Genomic DNA, 12,315 nt, shown 5'->3' on the forward strand with positions numbered 1-12,315 from the left:
CTAACTAAAAACCCATTAAAAAAAACCATTGACTTCCAGACGATGGACCTAGAAATGCTAAATGCTACCTCATTCATGCACCATTGTATTTACTAAATAAACATCATGCTGTATTGAAGAATTGAAACTAGCGATTGAGACCATAAACTCATGTTTACAATGTTTACTGAGGTAATAAATCAAGAGAGAAGTAGGCTCATTTTCTCATAGACTTCTATACAATCAGACTTCTTTTTGCAACCAGAGGAGTCGCCCCCTGCTGGCTGTTAGAAAGAATGCAAGTTTAAGGCATTGGCTTCACTTTTCAGACCTGGAGGTTGCCCACTGGGGAGAACTCACAAATGTTGCTTGTTGTATTGTCCTTGCACATTGCCTCATTGCCCAGCCCAGTGTGGTTTTATTCAGTCATATGAATGGTGATGACGATGGTAGTGATTGAGGATGATGCGTGTCCTGTGCTTTGGGCTAATTTGTGAAAAGTTCCATAAAACAAATTCTGCTGAATGTCTCTTGCCTTCGCAGAATTGCCATGCGCACACTTCCGCCAGATTTTTCCATGTCTGTACTCGTCTCGCCGGTCTGCTTGCACTCTTCATATTATTTTACATACCTTTTATGTCTAAACGTTTCCTTCTCCTGTCTCCTTTTTTCTACAGGGTGGCAAAGGAGCAGAGAACTTTGACAAGTTCTTCACGCGCACCCAGCCGATGCTCACACCGCCAGACGAGCTGGTCATCGCCAACATCGACCAGGCCGAGTTCGCAGGGTTCTCTTTCATCAACCCACAGTTTGTAAACCCGACGGTCACTGTGGTCAACAGTGTATGAGAAGGATGGGGGAACCACCCTGAAGAACCTCCCTGCTCACTGCCACCCCACTCAAAGCAGCAACCGCCAACCTAACATCTGACCACAGGCCCACTATAAACCTTTATGTATTGGTTTTATTCGTAAGCAGCATTCTAGGGCATGCATATTTGTTCTGTGGAATATATTTGCCAGTATAGATTATATAGATTAGATTGGTTCTTACCCATAATAAGAAATAATTTCCTTTAGTTGAATGATCCTTGATATCTTTCTTTACCGCTGCAATTTGTATTGAAGGTTTACAATAACTGGAGAAAGAAGGATGTCAGGGTTTATTTATCTGTGATGAAATTTAGAAGTTAAATTAATCTATGCCGATATAAGCACGAGAATAGCATTTAAGGAATGGACTAATTGATTCTGGAAAATCTTTTCATGCATACAAATCTCAAATAATATGGTCTACAGATCACAGTTTGTTTCTTTATGGATAATTATCCCAATGCAGATGTGAAAAACACTCTCTCATAAGGCAATTATGAAGGACAGGTGGTGCAGGCGTTGAAACAGCACCGTGTGATTCAACGTTTCCTGTATCATGTTTACAGTTTTCTTCCCCGTTTGATTTCACGGTGACGGTATAAAATGATATTTTAGTACAATTCGATTCTGGCCAATCTCAACTTCCAGTGTGCGTAGCAAATCAACGAAAGAACGAATGGTTAGATAATATGCAGACTGTAAAGATGCAAATATGTGAGACGCACAGGTATGAAAGTGTGTCAGGGTTGGTTCCAATTTTTTAGCGTCTTAGCTTATCACCCTATTTTACCTGCTTTTAAAAATCCACACACCTATTTTCTAGCCCTTTCTTGAGCTGCAGATTGTATACTTCCCTTGTCAATAATTTTGTGGACACTATGTGGACACACAGTAATCAGTTTAGTATGTGGGCAGTGGTAGAACATTCTTATATCTACCTTAGATAAAAGTCAAACCTAAAACGTTTACATGTTTTTAACGCTAGTCGGTGTTAACCACTGTCTCTGTCCCTTGCTACGCCCATAAGCCTCCCATTGCTGATAAATGTCTCAACAGAAACAGTAAAGACATTTAGATTATTATTATTTTTTTTAGAATATAACATGATATCATAGTGTATTAACCATCCAATGTTATATTGCATACAGTATAATCACGCCCTCAAGCGTAGATATTTGTTAGTTTTCTTAGATACAGAAGTTGCAAATCGATAGGAGCATTTCTTCTGACAATGTCCTGAGAACAAACTCACCCTTCATTAGGAGTGTGTCAACACAATCATTATTAGTTAAATCACTTTTTTTTCATCCCTTTTTCTTCAATGTCTTTAAAAATAGATTTTACTCTCGTCTTCTTTTGTGATCTCATACATATTTTTCCATTAGATTCATATATTAATGCGCCAGTGCATAACTCCTTTGTAAATAATCATGAGTTATTTAAAAAGAGTATAGCAAGTTACAGTTTTTATACCAACACCTGAATGTGCTTTTATTACATTAATTATATAAACCAATATTTGTATGTGTAAAAAAAAAAAGAAAAATTCAACATTTAAGAAAGTAACCCAGTACAGATCAACTTTGTAACAGCTGGATGTCTTTAATAGAGTCCAGATTTAGCAAGTTGTGAGGTATATCTGTTCTACTTGTTTTGGCAGATTTATCAAAACTTTTATTTTCTTTATTCATATTCAACGACTTTGACTGCAAATTGTGTGTTGATTGGATGCGTGTCTGGCTGTTGACTGTCCCTCTGTATCTGCATGCTGTTGGAAGGCATCATTCATGCACGTGATGATCCGCTAAAGGCCGCATGCTACCAAGTATAAAACCCCTGAGAGTTACAGTACAACCTCAAAGTGATACTCCACTCCAAACCTAACTTTAGAGGTAAGAGTTACCATTTGTCATCTTGAAAGTTCGTACGTCTTTCAAAGAATAATGGCCATATTACATTTAGATTTGTGTTGATTCCAATGGATTCCAATAATGAAAGCTTTTCAGGAAGGTGGGAAGTAGGGCTGCAACTTGTGATTATTTTCATTGTTGATTAATCCGTCAATTATTTTCTTGATTAATCAATTAGTTGTTCGGTCTATAAAATGTTGAAAAACTTTGATTGGTGTTTCTCAAAGCCCAAGACGACGTCCTCAAATGTCTTGTTTTGTCCACAACTCAAAGACATCCAGTTAACTGTCATAGAGGAGTTAAGAAACCAGAAAATATTCACATTTAAGAAGCTGGAATCAGAGAATTTGTACTCTTTTTTCTGAAAAAATCACTCAAACAGATCAATCGATTATCAAAATAGTTGCCGATTAATTCAATAGTTGACAACTAATCGATTAATCGTTGCAGCTCTACTGGAAAGTGTCAAAGGTCAAATCTACGGGAGGTGAATGTTTGATACTCAAAAGATAGGCTTAAGGTGGAGTATCACTGCAAGCATAGCTCTAGATTGGCCAACTTGAATGTGGCCAATACAAACCACAGTCCGGTACCTTAAGAGAGCTGATCTTAGACCAGCTAGACTCTTTAAAAGAGGTGATTGCAGGATTTATTAACTGTACTGCACACAAATCACAAGTTTCAATGAGGCAGTCTTGAAACTAACAGTAACGAAACACCGAACTCCTAATGCTCAGGTAGGTTTGTGTGAAAAAACAAGAGTGGGGAACAACAGTGGTTTTTGCCAAAAGAATGCAGATCGCTAAAGAACAGAGAGTAGACGTTTATTAATGGAGATAGATACTAAAACTACTTTTTAAAAGACTTTCCCGAGATGTAGTCCCTGCTTCTAGATCAGTGCTCTTTTCTGTAGAAGCTTGATATATTATGGCCCCTGGTTCCCTTTGCCTTTACCTTTTTAGGGCGATGTGGAACACTGAATCCAGATCTGTGGTGACTCATTGCTAGACCAGTGGGACCACTCGCTCTTTAGTGTCTCATGAATGGGGTTTTATGTTATAATCTTAATGTTGTGTCGTTTTGTAAAATGTTTCTTTTTTTGTTTGTTGTTGCTGTCAGTGTTGTCGGTTTTATTTCTCTAGCTTCTGCTCAGAAATTCAGGAATGTTTCAAAGGATATATCACATTAGAAAAACTCATATCTGACTGATATAGATAGGAACTATTGAAACCTTTATAATAATTTTTTCCTCCATGTTTTTCTAAGAGTTGTGCTCCCCTACCGTGTTTCCTATAGTATATAACCTTCTGCATGTGCCAAACCTGGAAAACGCCAGAACCCGACAATAGCAGCGTTGCACTAGCTGTAGTCACACGGACGACTTCTTCTTTGTGGCAGCTTCTTCCCTGTTGCGGGCTGAGACCTGCCTAAAGCCACACCTGCTGTACACTCTGTTGGCCACGTAACATATAGCATGCTGCCATCCACGAGTATACCAGTGCACATTGTGTCAGTACGCTTTACAATGCCAGTCAGCTTGATAGATAGATTTTCCTGCCTGTCTAGCCTCGGGCACAACTGTGTCTGAAAAAAACATTTGTGGAGCATTTGATTTAACATCCAAAGTGAATTTCACTGAAGTGAGAGAAAAATCTTCCTTGTACATACTCGGAGTTTCCTCAGCAACAGTCTTGCCCTCGTCTGAGCCTAACCTGCACCTCTGTTTGTGCCGACTGAATAGATCCATCCCTTTTATAGAATATCTGATTACTTGCTTTCCAAACTTCTTTCTTCTTAATAATGTTTTCAAAAAAGTCGCAGTCAGTGTGGGCATGAAAAAAAACTTTCTCTCCTCTTGTGTGCCTTTCCCAACTTGAACAGATAGACTGTACATCTCCATCCACCTCGCTCTGATCTTAACTCTCTACTCCATTTTTACTCCTTACATGTACTCCACTTCACTTTTATTCCGTTTTCAAACAAGCCTAGTTAAGTTAATTCACTCGGCTTTTACGCCGTGTTAGCGTTAGCACGCCAATAACCTTTACAGCCATAGAACTACAACTTGACTCATCCTCCTGTGTGTGCTTTACCTTTACCTCCCTGTGCCTATTAATGACTGATATGGTGAGCTAATTAATATACGTGTCGACAATATCAAAGAATGATCTTTCGGGGAGTGAAGGAACAACGAGCGGGTGATTGATGGGGTTTAGTTAAATGAACGAAAGGATAGATGATGATGATGACGGCTTGTTTGAAGGACGACCCCTGTGCCTCGTCACGTTGAACCGCCCCCTCCCTCGTCGTCTCCTGTACACCCTCTTTCACTCCACCTGCTCCTCCTTCCTCAGTGCCTGGGCCAAGTCAATCCATCATCTTATCGACAGCGTGCTCCTCCTTTCACCCTTTAAATCCCATCAGGTCAGGAAAGCTTTTTCTTGTGCTATTCACTCAACACAGTTGGCATCAATTCCCTTTCCTCCTCTCTAATGGTTCCCCATAATGCATCATGGGAAAGGAGTTAGCCAAATGTATTTGTTTACATTCTATTTGGTGTCCTCACCTTTTTTAATTGAATTGATTTGGATGGCCACAATATAGTGAAGTAACTTCCTGCTGTAAAGATTTGATCTTAAATCAAAGGTTTGTTGAGAGAGGTCTGGTATGATTTGTTTTTTCAATTGGCATTTCTTTCAAGTCTCCTTTTAGGTTCCTGTTTGCTTTAGATGAATCTCGTGTTAACGTCTTTCTTCATCCGTCATTACTCTCCGCTGTGTCCTGTTTGCTGTGAAACGAGAGAGTCGAGGTGAGCTGCCATCTTTTTGGCCGTACGGAGCACAGGATCAATGATGTGCAGGAATGCCTTATCCCTTAATCCATACAGTAACACGGTCTCTAACTCTCCTCTCTTTGTTCATTTACTATCTCAGCACCCCTGTCCTTGTACATAAACGACTTACAGTAGATATCTACACATAGACTGTAAAAGAAAGAATATATTGTATTTTGCAAAATGGTGTATGTTTGTTTTCTTCCCCTGTCGGCCTGAAACCTTTAAAATGAGTCTGAGCTACTTACCTTGTACTTGATTGTGTCATTTGTACCTAATGTATGATAATGCAAATAAAAAAAAATGGAAAATGAGATTCATGCTTGTGCAAGTGAGTGTTGTTTTTTTGCCATTTGTGACTTTAACCTTAAAGGTGCAGTGTGTAGGATCTGGCGGCATCTAGCGGTGAGGTTGCAGATTGCAACCAACTCGTCCCGTGTGCCAAGCGTGTAGGAGAACTACGGTGGCCGACGCAAAAACGTAAATGGCCCTATCTAGAGCCAGTGTTTGGTTAGCCCGTTCTGGGCTACTGTAGAAACATGGTGGCTGGCTCCGAGATGAGGACCCGCTCCGTTTGTAGATATAAACGACTCATTCTATGCTAACGAAAACTCAACGATTCTTAGTTTCAGGTGATTGCAAACTAAAGAAAACATATTTATTAATGTAATATTCCAATTCTGCCAATAGATCCCCCTAAATGCTGCGCACTGTTCCTTTAATCAGCACGTTATATTATATTAAAACATACGGTATATTGTGGTGGTTTGGTGGAGATTTGGGGTTTCGCCTCAAGGTGCTTGTTTGTCTCAGTGGCTTCACCTGGCGTTAAAATGACACATCACCCGTCAGCTTTTCTCATTCCAAAGATAGCGAAACAAAAAGAAATTGAAGAAATTTCAATAATAAACACTTGGCATTTAGTTTGATGCTTCCTGGTTTAGACACTGGCAGGAGTTTGGTTTCATTATACAGTATATTATATAACCGTTACAGGTAACACTTCATTAAATAATGTTTATAATAAAGTAATTTTCGATCAATTTTGAGGTAAATATTGGGGTAATTTGGCAGTAATTCCAAAGAAATTTCAAATAGATTACTTGCTAATTATCACCTAATTACCAGGAAATCTGCGGACCTGTAAAATGAAGTGTTTCCACATTACATTAGCAGAAATATTGCTATAAAATTAAGTTTTTTTTCCATTTCTGAACAAAGAGAGCTGAGCCTCCCGTGGCTTAGTAGTATGTTGCACTATTTTCAGTGAGTTTTGACTCATACCTGTCCATCTGCTTCAGTTTTCATAGGTGTGGGTGTTTTTATGCATCATTATAATCATATGTATGTATATGGGGGCATGTGAGAGTGTGTTTTTCTATGACTCTATACAGATGCAGAGGTGTGAGTTGATGCGTTGGTGGTCGGTCCATCCTTTGTACAGTATGTGCAGGCTTCTTCATTAGTTGGACGACTGAGCTTGAGTCCCGGTGAAGGCAGAGGGGTGTTAGTGATGGGAGACAATAGTGTAGCACTCACTGCTGTCAGAAGAACGAGCATCACAGCCTGACACGCTAGATTTCACCTAAAGTAGGTTGTGAACACACCTGGGGCTTTCCTTTTTAAGCAAGAAGAGGATTTATGTGGAGTCAATTTGCCCATTTAACGGCTATTCTGAGTTGTTAGGAGCTTAATTGCCATAATTGTCACCTTACTAAATACCTGTCACAACATACAGGCGAGAAAGTGTTTCCAGTCGAGCAAACACATTTTATGTTTTCATGAAACACAAGCTGCAGCCATGCGCTTCCCTTTAGCGGTAGATTATAATGTAACATCTGTTGTTATTTATTCTCATAAGCCTGTTGATTCTTTTCCAAAATATAACATTTACATAACAGAGATAAAAAGGTGGTTATGCTCATTTTTAGGAAGCGATAAACTGTATTGGTCTAATAAAAGGGGAAAAGAAAACACCGCTGTTCCCCATTACTGTATTGATCACTGAAAAGTTTTCCACTAATTCCTTCCAACCTTGACCTCCATTTCGGACTCTCCTCTATCTTGTTTAGTCACAAAACTCCAGCCACTAAACATATCCTCAGACTCTTCCCAAACTCACTTGATAGCTTTCATCTATCTTACTGATGTTTTCTTAAACGAGGGCCCATAATTACTATAGCTCCTTGCTGGCAAGCGGCCGATGTCCTAAAAGGTAGAGTGATAGGAAGAGGTTTGTAAGGTTTTACCACACATTATGGTGTACCAAAGCTGTACCTTACCGTCAGACAGCTATACAGTCTATGTTTCCGACGGTGACCTGAAGCCCTTATCCATGCTCTTGCCAAAGCAACCAGACTACATTGAAAAAAACTGTGATATTACTCAGCAGAACACAGCAGTTGCTTTAGTGAATCCGAACTAACCAAAGCCACACAATAACACAAACAAACTAACCGATTGAGGCGGGCGGTAGACGAGCAACTCCCGTGTTCTACGAGGTAAAATTACAGCTTTTTTTCAATGGAGTCTGGTGTCTTTGGCGAGAGCATAGATGGATGCAATGGCTTCAATTCCCTGTCACAAAGGGCTGTCTGACCGCGAGGTAGAGCGGTGAAAATATTCTAAATATAGCGTACACTTAAACTGATATTGATTTTTTTTAGGTGGGCTTTTCTTATATGTTTTGCTGCTGCCTCCGTCCACAGCAGTACGTTGCTTTGCTCCCGTGCCGTAACTCCTGTCTGTTTCTGCAAGCTGGGAGCGTGCCGACCGTCATCTACTGTAGGTGATACACTGACTATGGATAAGTACCTCATACAACCCCACTTCAAAACACATGAACTATCCCTTTAATTACAATTTGTGACTTAGATTTTCTTCTCTCCTGAATTGTAATGTTGTTGTTCACGTGTTTTCAGGCAACGCATATAGCTGCCATGTGATTAGAGAAGAGCCCTGCGGTGTGTTGACTGTGGAACCAGCTGGTGTGTGAGCTTTTGTTTACACCTTATATGTTTCAGGCCACTGGTTTCTCTGCTACACAAACAGACAAACACACACATGTACACACACCTTCAGCATGTCTTCATCTGTTATGAAACTGCGAGAGCGAAGTCATATACGACCATATTGTCTTGTTGTGAGAGCCGTTCTGGCCTTAAGCAAAACAGATGCATTATCGTTACAGTCTGATACACATTAGCTTCTTTGTGAATAATGACTAAGCCACGGTGTTTAATGGAGGATGACTGGATGATTTCTGTTTCATGTGAAAGAAAAACATGATGGTACTGTGTTTTTCTGAGTCTGCATGAAGTCAAAAGTCTGAGACCCGTGATCCCGACCGACTTTACTGTTTTTCAGACAGTTTTAGAGCTAGAGTGAAGTTACAGATATCACATGAAACTAGAACCTAAGGAATCCATTGGTACCAGCCATGTCATACTAGCTTGTCGGGAAGGAGGCTCCAAAAATGCTCTAAAGTTGTGCAAAATGTTGGCGAGGAAAAACTGGTATGGCTATTATCAAAGAGGTCCCTTGCATACTGGGGTCTTAAACAGACTGGAATTACATAAATTGGGTATGACTGTAAAGCTGAGACTCTTGTGGATCCAGTGAGTCCAAACTGTATTCATGTGTGATGATGTTAGTCCCCATAGTAGCCATTTCATTGTAGTGTGACCATTTTTTAAAATTTGACCTCACTGTATAAAATGACTTGTGGTGACCTCTAGGATAATCACAGCCTCATGAAACTTTACAGCCACAAACTAATGGATGTCTTTCTGAGCAGTTTCCAGAACAGAAGAAGTGTTCGCCGTCCAATCGCCGAAAAATGCAATTCTTGCAGAAATCTCCAAATGTCAAAAGTTTTTGATACCAAATCACAGCATGGCTTTTTCTCTGGTGTTCCTCAAGGTCTTGGGGTCTTAATGTGGATTATTGATCTTTTTTATCATTTCTCGAGTGTTAAAAAATGGTTGAATTTAGCACCAAATCTTTGTAACAAATGGTATCAACACAAAAATTGCTGCAACGACTTATGAGACATAATAGAGCATGGGGATGGCCATCATATACTTCTATCATAATGTTCTAAACCCTTAGGCACTTTCATTATTTATTTTTAAATAACTAATTAATTAATTAATGTTTATTTCTGATGTATGACTAGATGGTATACACCACTTCTATGTGACATTTACTGTTGACCTGTACCCCCCTAAAAAAGACGAAAACGGGTCTATTATGGGTCTCAGAGGGTTAAATTGCACAATAAACCTACATATTGTTTTCCTCTGTCTCTCTCTCTGAGAAGATAGTGAAGTTCACTGACAGCAAACTAAAGGCATGCTTTGAACTGTACATAGACTGTAGGCAGACTACGGTGTTTAATTTTTAAAACCTCCCTTTCTCTTCACCTCGCTCTCAGGTCAGCAAAGGCTGAGTATTTCCCAAATACCTGAAGGATGCCAAGAAAGTTCATGTTGGCTGTTAGTGCTCGTAGAAAACAGCAGAAAAGAGAACACGTTCGCTTTAACAGTGGACAATGATGAAATGTGTGAGACTGTTTGCCTTCCTGTGAGGTCAATGAGAGGTCATGTCAAGCCTCTTCATTCTCTCCTGCCTATATACGATCGGTCAGGAACAGAATGTGGTTTGTAGTCATACACACACACACACAGGGTTCAACAGATGCTCCTGAATGACTGAATGAATGTCCATATGGTCAGAGACGGTTTGTGCCGAATTCAGTCTGACAGCAGCTCAGACTCTCTAAATCTGTGCCGTCCTGAACATGTAACAAAATGCTATCATTAAACTACCACATTTAAAGCAGCAGTAGGTAGAATTGGAGTAAATATGACTAAAAAAAGTTATTTTTATAAAACGGTCGCTATATCCTGAGCATGAGACAGGTTATCTGAAAAAAAAATCATGTTCCTCTGTGTCCTCCGGTGCTCCTACTGGCATCTGCAAGATTTCACAGACCAGAGGAAAACAACCAATCAGAGCTGAGCTGCGTCTCTGAGCAGCTGTCAATCACCTGCAAACTCCGATCAAACGGTCATACTAGGCAGCGCTGAGCAAATATGAATCAATATTCTGTTACTGTAATGTCTATTTCTCGCCTCAAATGTTTTCAGAAACATCTTGTAGTGTACTGTTTAGCTGTAAAATGAGAAAGTTTGTGACCCGGCAGCCATGTTGAGATCAGTGGAGGAAATACCAAGCACCGCCCACCAGCCGGAGCACAGCCAATAGGAACGCTCTCTCTCTCTGAAATGACCTGTGATTGGTCAAAGTCTCCCGACACAGACTAGATTTTGTAAAGCCTGAAAACAGCCATGAGGAGGTGCAGAAGTCTAGTTATCTCTCAGAACACTTGAATTACAATATGCTGAAAGGTTTTTATGGGATTTTTATCCAATGATACCAAAAATATTCTGTCTATTGCCACTTTAATCTATCACATTTAACACAAATTCAGCTTGGTTTCAGGCTCCATCCTTTATTTGTCCAGTCACTGGTCTGTAACTGCTATCACAAAAGCTTCCTGACCTCATGTGGAAACATGTGACAGACTATCTGTTTCCACATGACATATGAACCAGATGTTACATAGATGCATTTTACTGAAGAATGGCAATACAAAACAAAAAAAGTACCCAAAGCCACTGAATGATTCTGTTGAAGGTTCTTTTTTCTTTGGCACAATATTCCTTTCGGTTTTTGAAGGCGCAGCATGCAAAATCCAAACAAAACCACAGTTTGTGTCTCAATGAGGAAGCCAGTTGAAAGGGGGCAGAAACAGAAGGGAAGAATGTGAAGAAATAAAATTAAAAAAAGCAGAGACTGCCAAAAAGACTTCTCACCAGAGTAAGTGTTAAAACTCATTATGTTGTGCCTTCCTACTGCAGCTTTTTTTTAGACGCAAACACACAGATATTGCTGCTGAGTTACTATAGCAATTGAAATCTGGCTGCGTGTTGTGATATAAGAGTAGAATTATGTGCAGAAACGTGATGGTGGCTTTTTGGCACCAGTCAGGTGAAAAGCTCCTTTATATATCAGTTTAGTTGAATATTTGGTTTTTGGTTATGTGTTTATCATCTAAACATAGGATATACTTTAGTTGATTAATATTTGCTTCAATTAGTATGTTTTCATTCAAGTATTTGTTTTATTGTTTCTTGTTTGCTTTGATTTCTAATACCCTCGATTAGTCGACTAATCAGGCATTTTGGTCTCAGTCGACTAAGATTTCTTTAATCCATTAGTCATTTTTTAAATGCTTTTTTCATGCTGAATGACTTATTTCCAAGAAACTTATGAGCACATCTCTGGTAAACATGAGATGTAAAGTGGTGCTTTTGTGTGATTCTTTGTGGAGAAACTCACTTTTACAGATCTGTCCGTTAAATCAACTTTTACCCATACCACCATACTATTTAGAAAAGATTTAGTATGTCCCAATACATAGTATGTCAAATGCAGTATGCCAAAAAAAACAGCATGTCCTGCTGCATCTGGTCGCATATTGCAGTATGCAAGCCAGCATGCTTTTCTGGTTATGACCCACAATCGTCTGCACAGCAGATCTATGAGCAACAGGGTCAAAGTTCAGAGCGCAATGGTATGACTAAGTAGCATGCCCCAATTGTGTGCATACTGCATGCAACAGTACAGACTTTGTAAGAGCAACTGCAGTATGAAC

General features: G+C 39.6%; 1 protein-coding gene across 1 annotated transcript in view; it reads left to right on the plus strand.

Moving 5' to 3' along the window:
* prkcaa (protein kinase C, alpha, a) overlaps positions 1–5,908 on the plus strand; it is a 188,303-nt gene extending 182,395 nt beyond the window's left edge. The window contains exon 17 of the mRNA XM_074630632.1: positions 657–5,908. Coding sequence (XP_074486733.1) covers positions 657–827 — 171 coding nt within the window. The 3' untranslated portion in view covers positions 828–5,908. The remainder of the gene's footprint in view (positions 1–656) is intronic.
* The last annotated feature ends 6,407 nt before the right edge of the window (positions 5,909–12,315 follow it).

Source organism: Sebastes fasciatus, chromosome 3 (assembly GCF_043250625.1).
Source record: "Sebastes fasciatus isolate fSebFas1 chromosome 3, fSebFas1.pri, whole genome shotgun sequence".
Classification (NCBI taxonomy): Eukaryota; Metazoa; Chordata; class Actinopteri; order Perciformes; family Sebastidae; genus Sebastes; species Sebastes fasciatus.